Source organism: Pleurodeles waltl, chromosome 5 (genome assembly GCF_031143425.1).
Source record: "Pleurodeles waltl isolate 20211129_DDA chromosome 5, aPleWal1.hap1.20221129, whole genome shotgun sequence".
NCBI classification, from domain to species: domain Eukaryota; kingdom Metazoa; phylum Chordata; class Amphibia; order Caudata; family Salamandridae; genus Pleurodeles; species Pleurodeles waltl.
Window position 1 is genome coordinate 47,410,051 of NC_090444.1, and position 19,811 is coordinate 47,429,861.

At 46.4% G+C, this 19,811-nt stretch overlaps 1 protein-coding gene across 1 annotated transcript in view; it reads left to right on the forward strand.

Moving 5' to 3' along the window:
- The first annotated feature begins 2,568 nt into the window (after window positions 1–2,568).
- The window catches only part of LOC138297200 (fucolectin-like), a 64,115-nt gene continuing 46,872 nt past the window's right edge, over window positions 2,569–19,811 (forward strand). Inside the window, exons 1-2 of the mRNA XM_069236687.1 lie at window positions 2,569–2,667; window positions 10,072–10,139. Coding sequence (XP_069092788.1) covers window positions 10,073–10,139 — 67 coding nt within the window. The 5' untranslated portion in view covers window positions 2,569–2,667; window position 10,072. The remainder of the gene's footprint in view (window positions 2,668–10,071; window positions 10,140–19,811) is intronic.

A 19,811-nucleotide genomic window follows, 5' to 3' on the forward strand; every position in this document is an offset into this window, starting at 1 on the left:
AGGTGAGAGCTTTCAGACAGCTGGGAGGTGGGAGGGTGGGAAAGCGCTTTTCAGAAACATGGTTGTGGCAGCTGGAGCAGCAGCAGCAGGGACAGAGCATAGGAAAGCAGCAGACAGCACAAGAGCACAAAGAGAGGAAAAAACAACTAAAATATTAAAACAGATTTAAAAAAGGCAAGAAAGACAGAGACAGACAGATGACCACTAGACCACCAGAGATAAGGTGCAGGCGGATGCCTGCAGGTAGAGGTTGTCCTTGATCTCAGAGCTGGCAGGTTCTCAAAGGGATCAGCAGCAGCGGCAAAAACAGGTGGAGCTGTGCCGGAGGGAGCAAACAGACGCTGACCAGAGGGCCAGTGGAGTTGCCCCTCATTGTGCAGCGGCTGCCATTAAGAAGGAGAGGGAGGGTCCAGTAAGCTGGGAGGCAGAAGGGCGGGAAAGAGCTTTGCAGGAAGAGGCCGCAGGGGCTGCAGTGGCAGGGATGGAGCACAGGAAAGCAACAAGCAGCAGAAGAGTGGAAGGAGAGAAAACAGAGACCAAAATATTAAAACATAAGAAAAAGGCAAGAAAGACAGAGACAGACAGAAGGCCGCTAGCCCACCAGGGATGAGGGGCAGGCAGATGCCTGCAGACAAAAGTTGTCCTCGATCTCAGAGCTGCCAGGCTCTCAAAGGAATCAGCAGCAGTGGCAACAGCAGGTGGAGCTGTGCAGGAGGGAGCAAACAGAAGCTGACCAGAAGGCATGGTGATTCATTTTTCAAGTGTCTTCTTCGTATGGCTCTCCAGACACAGCTTTTGTGTTGAGTGCTAATACTCACAGCATGGTAGTCTTCAGCTTGGTGCGACAAAGGGGTGTGAGGTTTGTGCACTTGTTTGTGTCATAAGAGAAAAGAAATACAAAGGCGAGATGAGGTCTCACCTAAAGATTTCTCTCATCTTGAACAAGAGTTTGTAGTTCCACCATTTATTCCTATCATCTACTAAATGGCCTTGGTCAGGAAGAATAATCAGCAGCTCCTTACCTAGTTAAAGGCCTAATAGTATTTCTAAAGAAGCTTTGTCTCCTTTACCTTTACTTCAGTTTCTAGGTCTCCTCCCTCCAGTTTCACAATGTCAGCAATAAACGTCCACTGTCTGAGAAAACTCACCTCTGCCTTTACCAAAGGCCAGGCCTGGGTTTTGCAAAATTGAATCCAAAGATGTCAATTTTTCTGGTTCACTCACACATACCATACATTTCTACACACAAGTATGCACACTATACACTTGGGATGTTAGTACTGAGCCTGTTAAGTGCATAGAAGCAGAACTTTATACAGTACACGTTGGGCTTTACTCCAGTGATAAAATACCTTTTACGCTGCCACCACTGCTTTATGTGCTGCAGTCCTCTGACTTTCAATGATGACACACTTCTGCACAGCCCCTGCAAACAGCACCTGCATACAGCACCTGCACACAGTCTCTGCACACATGCTAGATCAGTGTCAAATTAAGACCAAAATCAAAAATCTGTATGCCAAATAGTCACAGTCAGGCACTCATGACAGGAAGACAGGACTGCACACCATACTGGGGACATTTCCTTCACAATACCCCTTTGTGACCTTAATGCATCTAAATGAACCACATACATCTCATTAAACTCAACACCTCACTCCCCTACATGTACCTCACTGCCCTCCTGCAGACCCCTCCGAGAGCTGCTTGACACACCTCACTAACCTCTCACACCCCACACCTCACTGAGGTTCAACAGATATCTTCAGGAGATTCTGCATGCACACATCAGAATGCTGGCTGGCTGCAGGAGGAGAATCCTGACACATTACTCACGTTGTCCCTATTGACCTTTCTAACTATGTTTCTTTTCATCTCTCTATCTGACCCTTTCCTTGAAACTTTTACATGCTTTCTCTTTTGAAGTCATAGTTAATTTCTACAGTTCCTCCTTTTATTCTTGTAATGGTTGTCTCACAATTTTTCACTTTTCTTATCTCATTTCCCACCAGTGTAAGCGACCAGTCTAAGTGGATCATTTAGAGGTTGGTGGTGACAGAGCATTTGCCAAAAAGTGGATTTAGAAACCTCACAAACACCCCCAAACATAGGAACGTGAAGGACAAAGAACACAGTTGGAACAGTGGAGGTGGATCTGGTTAGGGTCTTTAACCCTTTCAGAGAGAAACACCGAATTTTGGAAGTTATTAAGATGTTCGTTTGGAACCAAAGAAGTACTTCTGTTGGAGGCAGAAACATAAAAAGTGCAGTTTTAAACATATTGCTAAATTTGGGGAAGTTTCTAATGTAGATGTTCAGTCACCCCCAGGTCACCATGAATTGTGAATTGAGTATAACTTACACAATCTAGATGCAGGACTTTAGATAAGATTGTTCATTTACAAAGAAACTGGCTTTGTTTCAAGGAAAGTTCTTGGAACTGTAGGAAGGAAGTATTTAGATGTTATCGCATCCTCAGAGCTCTGCTGCTGCTCTTTTCCAACAAGGAAATAACATTTGATAAATAGTATGCACAGGGATCATTTGAGGTAATCATATAATCAGGAGCCTCAGTGGCATATAAACCTGCTCTCAGCAGCTGATGAGTCTGAAGATACACAACCCTGACTGAAGTAGTACAAGAGACCACCCAGTTCATAAGCACAGGTAAGATATCTGTTTCCTCTTCTCTGTTGGTATACAACGTAGTGTATTTGTGTGATCCAACATGTCCATTGGGGTGTTACAGAGTGTGTGCACGCATGTTCAATGGTGGTTTTGTATGAACATGCCTATTTTTTAGGCTGTATATTTGGTCTGTTTGTTGTTTTGTTTTAGCCTGAATAGTCATGGATGAGCGTTGATGAGAGGCGTGTCTAAACATGTATATCTGTTTATTTATGAGTTGTGTTGTATTGTTTTGTATTAGGCACTTAAAGAGAGCATAGCTTCCCTAAAGCATCCCAGCGCTATAGGGTACTATACATTATACAGCAGTGTCAATGTTAAAAATCTGCCTTCAGAGACAGGGGATCAACAAGACTGTGTGAACTGCCAAGTCTTTAGATGTTTGCGGAATTGAAATTCCAATTCAGAAGTCTGCAAGGTATTAGGCGTAGAATTCCAGAGCATGGTAACATTGTACCTGAAAGATCAGCATTCTCTTCTGCTTCTCTAAATCAGCGGATCTGTAGCTCGACAGGCATTGCAAGAACAAAAGCCGTCTGGGTGAGTGATCTGTGAGCAATGCATAGGTATTTAAATGTAATTCTTTGAGCGACCGGCAGCTAGTGTAGAGACTTTAAAGCTTGTCGGGTGGAGTGAAATTTAGAGATTCTACATAAAAGATGAGCAGCAGCAGCTAACGCCTAGACCTTTTATCTCTGTTTTTGGTGTTGGCAGAGCGCTTAAGTCATTAGGTTATCCCAGATTTATCATATTTGGAGAGAGACTATCTAGAATCAGGAGCTATGTTTTCTACCCATTGAGTTACAGAGTGGAACAGCTCATCCTACATCCCGTAAAACAGGAGCCAAGAGACACAGGTCAATCATCATTTACATGGCTCAACAAAAAAATAAGTTGGGTATTGTCAGTATACAATACTATCGGGATCCCATGTGCAAGGACAACCTCAGCCAAACATTTAAAAGGGTATTGCTCAGCAAGGATCCCTGAGAGACCGCACAATTGAGCTACAGTCACCATGGAATACTTGGAACGTTCTCTGATTGAGGAATGATTTAACCCAGAGAAGAGCCTATCCACTCACTGCAACATTTTGGAGCCTCTCCAAGAGGATTCCGTGCTTTACCATGTCAAAGGCAGCACTAAAGTCCAGGAGGAAGATAGCAATCACACATCCTTGATCTAGAAATCATTTTGCTTCTTTCACTGCTGCCAAATGTTTCTGTGTCATTATACATAAGTACTTATGTTTGACTGAAGTTGTGAGTCACTATCAATATGGTTTGTTAACCCCTTGGATGTGGACGTCGGCCACTGGCCGATGCCCGCACTACCTCCCTGGTGCGGGCCACGACCAGTGGCCGACACCAGGGAGGTTTCTTTTTTTTGTTCCCCGGGGACACGGAAGGACTTCCGTGTCTCCCCCCGCCCCCCATCCGCCCCTTTGTGACGTCAGCGCGCCGCGAAGCGCGCTGACGTCACTTTGTGGATTTCCCCATCGGAGCAGGAAGCAGCCTTGCGGCCGCTTCCTTCTACAATGGGGAAAACGGCCACAAACGGCCTTCCCCACGTTCGGGAAGGCCTCGAAAGAAAGGGGAGACTCTCCCCTTTCTTACAAGGCCTTCCTGAAAGTGTTTCCTGGCCCCCGAAACACAACTAGACACCAAGGATTTCACTTTGGGGGGTCGGCCCCCTCGGAAAACGGGCCGCTCCCCCCCCCCAGGCATATTTTTTTTTAAAAAAAGGTAGGTGCCCCCAGGGGCTAAATTGTATTTAAAAAAAAAAAAGAAAAAGAAATGGACATGGGGTCGCCCGTGGGCAGGGCGACCCCCTGTGGGGGCAATATTTTTTTTAGTTGTTGTAGGGTTTCCCTGGGGCCATTTTGGCCCCCAAGGAAACCAAACAACAACTAAGAAATATATATATATATATATATATATATATATATATATATATTTAGATCTATATATATTATATAGATATATCTATAGAGAGATCTATAGATATAAATAGATATATGTATATATATATAGATCTATCTATAGATATATCTATGTAGATAGATATATATATAGAGATAGATCTATATATATATATATATATATCACTTATGTCAATATGTGTGTGGTTTCCCTGGGGGCTGCGATCGGTCCCCAGGAAAACCAGACCCACATATAAAAGTGATATATATATATATATATATATATATTTGGCACCAGTTGTCTTGCAGTTGCAGCTTGCGTATTCAAAGAAATACACATACTTCAAATGACGCTTTTCAACTGTAGCTTTTAGGCAGTAATAAAAAAGTCAAGTAAATAGTGTGATTATGTTTCTGCTACAAAAGGGTCAGACTTGTCTAGTGGCAGTTTTAGTGCCATAAAGAAGCCCAGAAGGTTTATATGCCTACTGCAAAGAGCAAATCTGTATTTTATGTAAATAGCTGAGTACATTAGTAAAGTCAGCCATTACCTGCGCTATAATACAAATGAAATGTATGTGTGGGGTGGAGGGCGGCTATGGAGAGATGAAGGGCACTTTTGCTAGGTGGTAATGAGGGAATCCGAGGAGGAGGGAGTGGGAGCACAAATAATGATTGTTGGACTGGGCGCAGGAGGTGCTAAAGACTGTGACGAATGGTATGTAACAAGGTGTTTTTTGAGTGTCTTGAAAGAACGTACTGATTGAGGGAAGAAGTGCAGGTAAGGTGGCCTCTACTGTTGCATGTATCTCACACACATCATAGATTTTGTGACTGTCTACGTAGGCTAGTGTTTTAGAGCAACAGTTTAGCCAATAGCAGAGATGGCATCTTGATGGATGACTGCTGCCGTCACGCGGGTTATAGAGGACAGCACTGACATAGGATCAGAGACTGAGACATCAGATACTGAGACAGCATCTGAGGGATAGGACAATGGCGCAGACTCTGGGAGTGATTTTTCAGTCGGAGGAGTCCCATTCGATAACTCCTCTTCCAGTAAATTATGAGGGAGGTGATGAGGACAGTCCTGCTGTCCCTTCAAAAGCCGTCTGTGCAACGGGGTAATAGTGGGTTAGCCCAACCCAGAGAGCAGGTGAATGCGGCGGCAAGCAGAGAGAGAGAGTGCTCTCTTGGGAGCTCCCCAATTTAGTTCAGCCCCAAATTCCACCGCCCAAATCGTATTGTGGAGACATCAAAATTATCAATCACAAAACAAACTGGTTTTGTAAGGCAGGCACATGTGTTTTTGGTCCTGGGTTCGGCGGACATATAGAGAAACACACTAAACCCAAACATTTCTGGAAACTAGACATTAGGGGGAGTCCGCAGAGGTGTGACTTGTTTGAATTCCCCAAAGTTTTCTTACCCAGAATACCCTGCAAAGCTGAAATGTTGAATAAAAACTCTATTTTTCTTGCATTTCTATCACACAAACTACAGGAATACGCTGGGATCCACAAAATTCCTACCACCCAGTGATTCCTCACCTGTCCTGATAAAAACACTACCCCACTTGAGTTCCTACACCTAGTGCCTGCGTCAGGAATGGATCACCCCAGGGTCAACAGTTGCCTCATGTAAGGACCAACTTTGACCATTGTGTGATCTATTCCTGTCGCGGGCACAAGGCCTACCCACACAAGTGAGGTACCATTCTTATCGGGAGACTTGGGGGAACGATGGGTGGAAGGAAATTTGTGGCTCCTCTCAGATTCCAGACACCGAAATGTGAGGAAAATGTGTTTTTTAGCCAAATTTTGAGGTTTGCAAACCTGGTCAGAGCCCCACAAGTCACCACATCTTGGATTCCCCTAGGTCTCTAGTTTTCAAAAATGCACAGGTTTGGTAGGTTTCCATAGGTGCCGGCTGAGCTAGAGGTCAACATTTACAGGTAGGCACTTTGCAAAAAACACCTCTGTTTTCTGTGAAAAAATGTGATGTGTCCACGTTGTGTTTTGGGACATTTCCATTCGTGGGCACTAGGCCTACCCACACAAATGAGGTACCATTTTTATTGGGAGACTTGGGGGAACGCTGGGTGGAAGGAAATTTGTGCCTCCTCTCAGATTCCAGAACTTCCTGTCACCGAAATGTGAGGACAATGTGTTTTTTTAGCCAAATTTTGAGATTTGCAAAGGATTCTGGGTAATAGAACCTGGTCAGAGCCCCACAAGTCACCCCATCTTGGATTCCCCTAGGTCTCTAGTTTTTAAAAATGCGTTGGTTTGCTAGGTTTCCCCAGGTGCCGGCTGAGCTAGAGGCCAAAATCCACAGGTAGGCACTTTGTAAAAAACACCTCTGTTTTCTGTGAAAAAATGTGATGTGTCCACGTTGTGTTTTGGGCCATTTCCATTCATGGGCGCTAGGCCTACCCACGCAAGTGAGGTACCATTTTTATCGGGAGACTTGGAGGAACGCTGGGTGGAAGGAAATTTGTGACTCCTGTCAGATTCCAGAACTTTCTGTAGCCGAAATGTGAGGAAAAGTGTATTTTTGGCCAGATTTTTAGGTTTGCAAAGGATTCTGGGTAACAGAACTTGGTCAGAGCCCCACAAGTCACCCCATCTTGGATTCCCCTAGGTCTCTAGTTTTTAAAAATGGTTTGGTAGGTTTCCCTTGGTGCCGGCTGAGCTAGAGGCCAAAATATACAGGTAGACACTTTGCAAAAAACACCTCTGTTTTCTGTGAAAAAATGTGATGTGTCCACGTTGTGTTTTGGGACATTTCCATTCGTGGGCACTAGGCCTACCCACACAAATGAGGTACCATTTTTATTGGGAGACTTGGGGGAACGCTGGGTGGAAGGAAATTTGTGCCTCCTCTCAGATTCCAGAACTTCCTGTCACCGAAATGTGAGGACAATGTGTTTTTTTAGCCAAATTTTGAGATTTGCAAAGGATTCTGGGTAATAGAACCTGGTCAGAGCCCCACAAGTCACCCCATCTTGGATTCCCCTAGGTCTCTAGTTTTTAAAAATGCGTTGGTTTGCTAGGTTTCCCCAGGTGCCGGCTGAGCTAGAGGCCAAAATCCACAGGTAGGCACTTTGTAAAAAAACACCTCTGTTTTCTGTGAAAAAATGTGATGTGTCCACGTTGTGTTTTGGGCCATTTCCATTCATGGGCGCTAGGCCTACCCACGCAAGTGAGGTACCATTTTTATCGGGAGACTTGGAGGAACGCTGGGTGGAAGGAAATTTGTGACTCCTGTCAGATTCCAGAACTTTCTGTAGCCGAAATGTGAGGAAAAGTGTATTTTTGGCCAGATTTTTAGGTTTGCAAAGGATTCTGGGTAACAGAACTTGGTCAGAGCCCCACAAGTCACCCCATCTTGGATTCCCCTAGGTCTCTAGTTTTTAAAAATGGTTTGGTAGGTTTCCCTTGGTGCCGGCTGAGCTAGAGGCCAAAATATACAGGTAGACACTTTGCAAAAAACACCTCTGTTTTCTGTGAAAAAATGCGATGTGTCCACGTTGTGTTTTGGGCCATTTCCATTCATGGGCGCTAGGCCTACCCACCCAAGTGAGGTACCATTTTTATCGGGAGACTTGGAGGAACGCTGGGTGGAAGAAAATTTGTGACTCCTGTCAGATTCCAGAACTTTCTGTAGCCGAAATGTGAGGAAAAGTGTATTTTTGGCCAGATTTTTAGGTTTGCAAAGGATTCTGGGTAACAGAACTTGGTCAGAGCCCCACAAGTCACCCCATCTTGGATTCCCCTAGGTCTCTAGTTTTTAAAAATGGTTTGGTAGGTTTCCCTAGGTGCCGGCTGAGCAAGAGGCCAAAATATACAGGTAGGCACTTTGCAAAAAACACCTCTGTTTTCTGTGAAAAAATGCGATGTGTCCACGTTGTGTTTTGGGCCATTTCCATTCATGGGCGCTAGGCCTACCCGCACAAGTGAGGTACCATTTTTATCGGGAGACTTGGAGGAACGCTGGGTGGAAGGAAATTTGTGACTCCTGTCACATTCCAGAACTTTCTGTAGCCGAAATGTGAGGAAAAGTGTATTTTTGGCCAGATTTTTAGGTTTGCAAAGGATTCTGGGTAACAGAACTTGGTCAGAGCCTCACAAGTCACCCCATCTTGGATTCCCCTAGGTCTCTAGTTTTTAAAAATGGTTTGGTAGGTTTCCCTTGGTGCCGGCTGAGCTAGAGGCCAAAATATACAGGTAGGCACTTTGCAAAAAACACGTCAGATTTCAATGTAAAAATGTGATGTGTCCATGTTGCGTTTCCTGTCGCAAGCATTGGGCCTACCCACGCAAGTGAGGTACCATTTTTATTGGGAGACTTGGGGGAACACAGAATAGCAAAACAAGTGTTATTGCCCCTTGTCTTTCTCTACATTTTTTCCTTCCAAATGTAAGACAGTGTGTAAAAAAGACGTCTATTTGAGAAATGGCCTGTAATTCACATGCTAGTATGGGCACCCCGGAATTCAGAGATGTGCAAATAACCACTGCTTCTCAACACCTTATCTTATGCCCATTTTGGAAATACAAAGATTTGCATGATACCTATTTTTCACTCTTTATATTTTAGCAAATGAATTGCTGTATACCCGGTATAGAATGAAAACCCATTGCAAGGTGCAGCTCATATATTTGCTCTGGGTACCTAGGGATCTTGATGAACCTACAAGCCCTATATATCCTCGCAACCGGAAGAGTCCAGCACACGTAACGATATATTGCTTTAAAAGATCTGACAGTACAGGAAAAAGTTACAGAGTAAAATGTGGAGAAAAATGGCTGTTTTTTTCAGTTCACTTTCTATATTTTTTTATTTCAGCTGTTATTTTCTGTAGGAAAACCTTGTAGGATCTACACAAATTACCCCTTTGCTGAATTCAGAATGTTGTCTACTTTTCAGAAATGTTTAGCTTTCTGGGATCCAGCATTGGTTTCACACCCATTCCTGTCACTGACTGGAAGGAGGCTGAAAGCACCAAAAATAGTAAAAATGGGGTATGTCCCAGTAAAATGTCAAAATTGTGTTGAAAAATTTGGTTTTCTGATTCAAGTCTGCCCGTTCCTGAAAGGTGGGAAGATGGTGATTTTAGCACCAGAAACCCTTTGTTGATGCCATTTTCAGGGAAAAAACCACAAGCCTTCTTTGGAAGCCCTTTTTTCCAATTTTTCTGAAAAAAACAGAATTTTCACTGTATTTTGGCTAATTTCTTGGTCTCCTCAAGGGGAAACCACAAACTCTGGGTACCATTAGAATCCCTAGGACAGTGGTTCCCAACCTTTTGACTTCTGTGGGCCCCCATTTTATCAATACTGGAGCCCGGGGACCACCACTGAATCATTATTACAGCTAAGAGGTTAAGGTTGCATGTGTATACTTATATATGACTCTAATGTATTGATCTCTGAGCTGAGCTATTTTTGTTTCCACAGAATGAACAGTTTTCTTGCAGTGCTGTTTGTCAATGTTGTGTTGTTCGGTGTTGTTACAGGATCCAGAGGTAATTAATACTTTATTGTATACATTGGCAGACTGGCCTTATGGTGGCATATAAACAGCATTGCAGAGACAGTGTTACAATGTATAATAGTTTAGCTGCAGATGTCAGTATGTTCATTCTGGCCCTGACCTGTCTTGACCCAGGAGACAGGCAGCCTGGATCCGTTTCGTGCTATGAATGACCTAAGAGATTACCTTCATATTATGTTGGTTCCTCTTCCACCATTTGGAAAAGCCCCACAAGCAGCAATAGGTGACCACTCACACAATAACACAGCTTCATAATGGAAAGCAAATACATGGACCCAGGCCTGTAGGTTTCCTAATGTTTAATGTATCATTCCAGAGGTTGCCTCAGTGTGCAGTGTGCATATGACATGTTGCACGTTTCCTAAAGGTATGCAGTTTATCTGTACCGAAAGAAGTAAGCCTTCATGCACCTTATCTGCATGCTTTATGTATGAAAATGTATTCTAAAATGTGATTTATTTAGGCACTCCATTGCATCCCTTTGGGCGTCATTATATTTTACATCATTCCATCAATATGTTCTAAGGGTGTTATTCCACCAGATTGCACTTTATCGTGTTAGTAGTAAGTTATTGTGCTACACTGCTTCCTAGGTGCAAACAACAACTTTGCTACTCCCTACACCTGTCTGGGGAGCTTGTGCTTCCACGGTTGTGTTGATTCCTGTCCTTGGATCGCACCCCTGCTCTTCCTGCCGAAGGTTCTCTCGGATTCCAGGGCTACTATGGGCTCCTCACCCTGGATAGGAGTTCATCATCTTGTCACACCACCCGATTTTCTTTCAGAACTGTCACCTTTTTCTTTAGTCTGGGAAGATTTTTAAAAAAATGGTTCCCAGGTAACAGTAATTTGTCAGCAGGTGACATCTTTAACTTCTGAGCTACATCTCCCTTAGATGGCATTGTCCCATCCCAGCACAGCAAGGGCAGCAATATTTGGCCCTCCATGCCATATATTTTTTTTAAATATATTTATTAAAGTTGTTTGTGATCACATGAGCACAGAAAAATAGCCAAGGTATGCACACAGCCTCATACATTGGTATTTGTGAAGAAGAATGGCCAAAATAGTAAGAAAGAAACATCATAAAATGTATCAGCACAAACGCAAATAGAAAATACAAAATTCTGGGCCTCAAAAAACAGATTATCACAAATTTGATGTAGATGCGCACAAGCCTTGGAGCCTTTGGCCTTAAGGATAGAGGGTGCAAATTCGGAAATCTGTGAAAACAATGACCAACATTCAGAAGCTGTGGGATTAGTAGGGTGAGCCCGTGCTCTGGCAATATACAGCGGGGATGCAATGATTGCTATTGATACCACCTAAGTTGATGCAGATGAAAGAATAATAAATACTCTACTCCAGACCAAAAGGTTTTGAGTGTTGGGCATCCCGCAAACACATGAACAATACCAGCCACATGTTGCCCACATTTAGAACAACAGGTCTTATGATGTGAGCTCTTGGAATATTCGCGTATTTTGTCTGGGGTATCCCAGGTCAAACAGGATTACTTTAGAAGCCATCCCAGAGTCATTGAATTATCATCCAGCCACTGTAGAAGTCATTTTCTCATCATCACACATCATCAAGTTGCTGAAGTCATCAGGAGAGTTTTAGAAACTAGACCTGATGATCTCGGGATGATTTGAAAATGTCTATTTGATTACTTCCCACAGAGCAAGCCTTCCTGATGACTTGGGGGTGATTTGAAAATGACTATCTAATTACTCCTCAGCACTAACAAGATAACAATGTTCATGATGATTTGAGGATGGTTTGCTGATTAGTTCAAAAGGCTGTCACCCAAGTTGGTTTCATTTTTGTTAAAAACAGTGAGACTACTAGGTGATTTCAGCATTATTGGCGATGACTGAACAGTGAACATCTTTTAGCTAACCCATGATCTTTATGTTAGCTGAAAATAAGCAATATGGTAAAGGGGTGGGTAATGTGAGCCACTAATTAATTAATATATTTTTTTTAATTTTTATTTCAAGCAATTTTTAATGAAATTAATGGGTGAGAGGAGCCACCTATTGTTAAAATTAAAATGATCAGTACATAATGATACAATTGGTTGGTAGTCAGGTTACCCCCTGTCCAAGCAAGGACCCTCACTCTAGTCAGGGTAAAGGAGAATCACCGTCAGTTAACCCCCGCTCACCCCTTTGCTAATTTGGCACGAGCAGGCAGGCTTAACTTCAGAGATTAGGTGTAAGGTGTTTGTACCAACACATACAGTAATACAGTAAAGACACCACAAAATGACCCAACACAGGTTAAGAAAAATATTTATCTAAACAAAACAAGACCATACACAAGTCAAGTTCTGAATTTGTAAAGATTAAACTTAAAAATAGCGCTTGGAAACACAAACTGCTTTGATGAGGTGTTAACACGGCATTGTGACAGAGTTGTTCCCAACAATCTGACGCCAACGGCGTGGGCACGGAGTCACGCAGACACCCAGGTACAGTACCTTAGGAAAGTGTGAAAACAAGCCGGTGGGCGAAGTCGTGGATAGTGGCATCGCTGGATCTGAGGCGCTGTTGGTTACGGTGCTGCGGTGCGAAGTAGTTGAGGTGTCACGAAGAGGAGTCAGGTCCTTGCAGTGGAGCAGTGGAGGTGAGGTGGCATCGATGCAAAGCTTTGAATCCGCGCACTTCGGGTGGCGTCGGTCATGACGTGGTGCAGCGACTTCCACGGAGTCGCAGGCTTCGACGGGGCTGCTGCTGTGTGGGGCCTGCGAGGGTCATCGCACTCCAACGAGGACCACGGAGTCAGTTGCAGGTGGCTTCACGGGATTCGGCAGCGGCATCCGTCCTGAGTCGTCCGAAGTCGGTTTTCTTGGATTTTCACCAGCTTCTCCTTTCAAGGGCTCAGGGACTGGATAGGGCACCACTTGTTAGGGTGGGAGTCTCAGCAGAGAGTCCAGGTGCTGGTAGGGGAAGTCTTTGATTGCCTTGAGATTGCAGAACAGGGGGCAAGCTCAGTCCAAGCCCTTGGAGATTCTTCTCAAGCAGGAATATACCACAAAGTCCAGTCTGCCCTCTTTCACAGGCAGAAGCAGAAACTGCAGGATAGCTCCACAAAGCACAGTCACAGTCAGGGCAGCACTTTTCCTTAGCTCTTCAGCTCTTCTCCTTGGCAGGGGTTCCTCTTGATTCCAGAAGTGATCGAATTTTCAGGGGTTTTGGGTGCTCTTCTTATACCACTTTCTGCCTTTGAAATAGGCCTACTTCAAAGGAAAGTCTCTCTTGTTTGTGAAATCCTGCCTTGCCCAGGCCAGGCCCCAGACACTTACCGGGGGTCGGAGACTGCATTGTGTGAGGGCAGGTATAGCCCTTTCAGGTGTGAGTGACCACTCTTCCCCTCCCTCATAGCACAGGTGGCTCATCAGGATATGCAGGCTACTCCCCAGCTCCCTTTGTGTCACTGTCTAGAGAGAGGTGCAAATATCCCAACTGTCAAACTGACCTAGACAGAGAATCCACAAACAGGCAGAGTCACAGAATGGTTTAAGCAGGAAAATGCCTACTTTTTAAAAGTGGCATTTTCAAACATACAATCCTTAAACCAACATCACTAAAAGATGTATTTTTAAATTGTGATATCAGAGACCCTAAACTCCACATTTTTATTAGCTCCCTAAGGGAATCTGCACTTTAATAATATTGAAAGGCAGCCCCCATGTTAACCTATGAGAGAGATAGGCCTTGCAACACTGAAAACCAAATTTGGCAGTATTTCATTGTTAGGACATGTAAAACACATAAGTATATGTCCCACCTTTAACATACACTGCACTCTAACCATGGGGATACCTAGGGCCTACCTTAGGGGTGCCTTACATGTATGAAAAGGGAAGGTTTAGGCCTGGCAAGTGGGTACACTTGCCAAGTCGAATTGGCAGCATACAACTGCACACACAGACACTGCAGTGACAGGTCTGAGCCATATTTACAGGGCTACTAATGCGGGTGGCACTACCAGTGCTGCAGGCCCACTAGGAGCATTTGATTTACAGGCCCATGGCACCTCTAGTGCACTGTGCTAGGGACTTACTAGTAAATCAAGTATGGCAATCATGGAAAGTCAATAACACCTATATTTTACATGGGAGGACTTGCACTTTAGCACTGCATAGCAGTGGAAAAGTGCCCAGAGTAACAAAAACAGCAAAACAGAGTCCAACATACATCAACAACCTGGGAAACAGAGGCAAAAAGTTTGGGGAGACCACGCCAAGGACGCCAAGTCTAACACGTGTCCCCCCCAGCTGAAAGTGGTGAGCAACTACCCAACCTCATGGGAATGCTCATCACTAAGGCGGAAGAATCAGGACAGACCATCAGAATTGGCGTGTTCTGTGCCAGGGCAGTGTTCCACCGTAAAGTCCATCCCCTGTACGGAAATGGACCACCTCAACAGTTTTGGGTTCTCATCCCTCATCTGCATTAACCATCTGAGGGGCCTGTGGTCGGTTTGAACGCAGAAGTGAGACCCAAACAAATAGGGTCTTAGCTTCTTCAGCACCCGAACCACAGCAAAAGCTTCACGTTCAATTGCACTCCACCTACGTTCCCTGGCAGGTAACCTCCTGCTAATGAAGGCTACAGGTTGATCTAGGCCCTCTTCATTAAGCTGTGAGAGTACTGCTCCTATAGAATGCTCTGAGGTGTCTGTTTGCACAACAAATTCCTTGGAATAGTCAGGTGCCTTCAGCACAGGTGCTGTGCACATGGCAGCCGTCAGGGAATCAAAAGCGGTCTGGCAAGACTCTGTCGAGATCAACTTGACTTGGTTGCTTCTTGGAAGTCAACTCACTCAAGTTGGCCACAATGGTGCCATAGTCCTTGACAAACCTCCTGTAATAGTCGATAAGGCTAAAAAGGCCCTCACCTCAGTCTGGGACTTGGGAGGCTCCCAAGCCAGCATGGTGTCAATCTTTGGCTGTAGGGGTGCCACCTGGCCACTCCCTATCTGGTGTCCCAAATACACCACTGAACCCTGCCCTATTTGGCACTTGCTTGCCTTAATAGTGAGGCCAGCCTTTTGCAGGGCCTCCAACACTCTGCAGAGGTTCTGCAAGTGTTCCTCTCAAGTGGTACTGAACACTGCAATGTCATCCAGGCATGCTGCGCTGAAGTCATCCAGCCCAGTCAACAACTGGTTGAACAATCTCTGGAATGTGGTAGGGGCATTTTTCATCCCAGATGGCATCGCCTTAAACTGGAAGTGTCCATCTGGGGCAGAAAATGCTGACCTCTCCTTGGCCCCCTCAGTTGAGGCAATCTGCCAATACCCATACGCCCAATCAAACATGCTGAGGTATTTGGTAGCTCCCAACCGATCAATGAGCTCATCAGCTCAGGGGATGAGGTGCGCATCAGTTTTAGTGACCACATTGAGACCTCAGTAGTCAACACAGAACTGGAGTTCTGGGGTGGCACCAGGAGCAGCAGCCTTTGGGACCAAGACCACAGGGCTGACCCAAGGTCTGCTAGAAAACTCAATCACCCCTAGGGCTAACATCTTAGACACCTCATCTTTAATGCTGGCCCTGACTTTATCAGTCACCCTGTAAACCTTCTGTTTAATGGGTGGACTGTCCCCAGTGTCCATATCCTGTGTACCCAAGTGTGTGACCCCTGGGATCAAGGAGAACAGGGAGGCTAACTGTCCCAACACCTAGCGACAGTCCCCCTGCTGCTATGCAATCAGGGAGGGGGAGAGGTTCACTCCCTCCACAGACCTATCTTTCTCTCCTGCAGACACCAGGTCAGGAAGTGGCTAACTCTCTTTCTCCACCCCGTCATCTTACCCTAGGAGCATGGACAATTCAGTCTGCTCAAAGTGTGGCTTGAGGCAGTTCACATGCAGGACCCTCAAGGGGTTCCTGGGAGTCCAAAAGTCCACCAGATAGGTGACTTCACTCTTGCGCTCCACCACCTCAAATGGCCCAGTCCACTTCTCCTGGAGCACCCTAGGCTCCACTGGCGCCATCACCCACACTTTAGCCCAGGCTGAAACTCAGCCAGAGTGGCATTCTGGTCAGACCACCGTTTCCTATCTGCCTGGCTTACTTCTAGGTTCTCTTAGGCGAGAGCTATAATGCGGGCAGTCTGGTTTCGGGTTGCTTCAGATAGCATACAGCTAAATACATCCTGCAGAGGTTTACTAGGGGATTTCTCTAAGCCCTCCTTCACCAGACTTAAGGGTCCCCTCATAGGGTGACCATACAGCAACTCAAAAGGACTAAAGCCAGTCCTTTTTGAGGCACCTCCCTGTAGGTGACCAGAAGGCATGGCAAGAGGACGTCCCTCTTTCGCCTCAAGGGCTCTGACAGGCCCATGATCATGCCTTTCAAGGTGTGGTTGAATCTCTCAACCCGACCATTGCTTAGGGGTGGTAAGGAGTGGCGACCTTGTGTGCTACCCTACCCTCCTGCCACAGAGACTTCCTATAACTAGATTTGAAGTTGGTACCCATATCAGATACCACTTCCTTGGGGAACCCCACGTGGGTAAAAACCCACATCAATGCACGACCCACCACAGGGGAAGTGATTCATCTCAGCTGAATGGCTTCTGGGTACCGGGTGGCATGGTCCACCAAAACTAGGATGAACCTGTTGCCCATGGCTGTCTTGGGATCCAGAGGCCCTACAATGTCAATACCAACCCTTTCAAGGGGGGTACTAACTACAGGAAAAGGTTGGAGGGGAGCCTTGTGCTTCCGCCCACTCTTGCCTCTTGCCTGACAAGTCTGGCAAGACCTGCAATGAGCATCCGAGTGCATGCGCATTGGGGGCCAGTAAAAGTGGGTGAAAAGCCGTTCAAAGGTCTTGTCCTGCCCCAAATGTCCAGCTAAAGGCACATCATGACCCAGACCCAGTAGAAAGGCTCTGAAGCACTGGGGTACCACCAGCACATGGGGTGACCCAGCAACCTTAGGCTCACTATACAGGAGGCCGTCCTCCCAATAGATCAGATGAGATCCTGGCTCCTTGCCAGCCGCCTGGTCTGCAGCCTGCTGCTGCAAACCTACTAGAGTAGGGTATGTTTTCTGTGCCTCACAGAATGCTTCCCTGGTGGGTCCCCCTTCCTGCTACCACTGCGACAGCTCAGGGGCCTCCCCCAGTTCAACCACCTGTTCCCCTGTAGGCTCCGGGGTGTCACCCTCAGGCTCTGCATCCTCCCAGGCCGTGGGAGCTTCTGGAGCCTGTTTTCCACACCCCTTGCCCTTCTTCTTTTTGACGGTCCCCTGGGCAACTGTTTCAGGCTCCAGGGGCTTCTGACCACCCGTCTGGGCTGCCATTGACCTGGTGGATACGCATACCCATCCAGGGAGCCCCAACGTCCCCAAGTGTTACCTGTGTTCCACCTCCTTCCAAGGGGAATCTTCCAGGTCATTGCCAAGCAAACAATCCACATGCATGGTTGGGCTCACAGCTACTTTTAAGGAACCTGAGACCCCCTCATTCAAAGGGAACCTGCGTCACTTTGCACAGGTGCTCTGAGTGTAGGAAAGTACCATCTTGCCTGGCATGTTACCCCCATTTTTACTGTATTTATGTTTGTTTTTGCCTATGTGTCACTGGGATCCTGCTAGTCAGGACCCCAGTGCTCATAAAGTATGTAGTGTATGTGTTCCCTGTGTGGTGCCTAACTGTATCACTGAGGCTCTGCTAATCAGAACCTCAGTGTTTATGCTCTCTCTGCTTTTAAAATTGTCACTGCAGGCTAGTGACTAATTTTACCAATTCTCATTGGCACACTGGAACACCCTTATAATTTCCTTGTATATGGTACCTAGGTACCCAGGGTATTGGGGTTCCAGGAGATCCCTATGGGCTGCAGCATTTCTTTTGCCACCCATAGGGAGCTCAGACAATTCTTAAACAGGACTGCCACTGCAGCCTGAGTGAAATAACATCAACGTTATTTCACAGCCGTTTTACACTGCATTTAAGTAACTTATAAGTCACCTATATGTCTATCCCTCACTTGGTGATGGTTAGGTGCAAAGTTACTTAGTGTGTGGGCACCCTGGCACTAGCCAAGGTACCCCCACATTGTTCAGGGCAAACTCCCCAGACTTTGTGAGTGCGGAGACACCATTACACGCATGCACTACATATAGGTCAACACCTTTATGTAGCGTCACAATGGTAACTCCGAACATGGCCATCCAACATGTCTAGGATCATGGAATTGTCACCCCAATACCATTCTGGTATTGGGGGTACAATTCAGTGCATCCCCGGGTCTTCAGCACCGAGCCCGGGTACTGCCAAACTTACTTTCCGGGGTCTCCACTGCAGCTACTGCTGCTGCCAACCCCTCAGACAGGTTTCTGCCCCCCTGGGTCCTGGGCAGCCTGGTCCCAGGAAGGCAGAACAAAGGATTTCCTCTGAGAGAGGGTATTACACCCTCTCCCTTTGGAAATAGGTGTGAATGGCTGGGGAGGAGTAGCCTCCCCCAGCCTCTGGAAATGCTTTGATGGGCACAGATGGTGCTCTCTCTGCATAAGCCAGTCTACACCGGTTCAGGGATCCCCCAGCCCTGCTCTGGCGCAAAACTGGACAAAGGAAAGGGGAGTGACCACTCCCCTGACCAGCACCTCCGAGGGGAGGTGCCCAGAGCTCCTCCAGTGTGTCCCAGACCTTTGACATCTTGAATGCAGAGGTGTGAGGGCACAATTGTCAGCTCTGAATGGCCAGTGCCAGCAAGTGACGTCCGAGACCCCTCCTGATAGGTTCTTACCTCTCTCAGTAGCCAATCCTCCTCTGTGGGCTATTTAGGGTCTCTCCTGTGGGCATCTCACCAGATAACGAATGCAAGAGCTCACCAGAGTTCCTCTGCACTTCCCTCTTCGACTGCTGCCAAGGATCGACCGCTGACTGCTTCAGGACGCCTGCATAACCACAACAAAGTAGCCAGAAGACTACCAGAAACATTGTAGCGCCTCATCCTGACGGCTTTCTTGACTGTTTACTGGTGGTGAATGCTCTCAGGGCTGTCTGCCTTCACCCTGCACTGGAAGCCAAGAAGAAATCTCCCGTGGGTCGACGGAATCTTCCCCCTGCTAACGCAGGCACCAAACTTCTGCATCACCGGTTCTCTGGGTCCCCTCTCATCTTGACGAGCGTGGTCCCTGGAACACAGGAGCTTGGTCCAAGTTTTTTCGACAGTCCAGTGGCCCTTCTGTCCAAATTTGGTGGAGGTAAGTCCTTGCCTCCCCACGCCAGACAGTAATCCTGTGTACTGCATGAACTGCAGCTGCTCAGGCTTCTGTGCACTTTTGCAAGACTTCCTTCATGCACAGCCTAGCCCAGGCCCCCAGCACTCCATCCTGCATTGCCCAACTCGCTGAGTTGGACTCCGACGTTGTGGGACCCTCCTTTGTGACTCTGAGTCGACTGCTGTCCTCAGATCTTCTAAGTGCCTGTCCAGGTGCTTCTGCGGGTGCTGCCTGCTTCTGCGGGAGCTCACTGAGTTGCTGAGCACCCTCTCTGTTTCCTCCTCCAAGGGGCGACCTCCTGTTCCTTCCTGGGCCCCAGCAGCACCCAAAATCTTCAACTGCAACTCTTGCAGCTAGCAAGGCTTGTTTACAGTCTTTCTCCATGGAAACA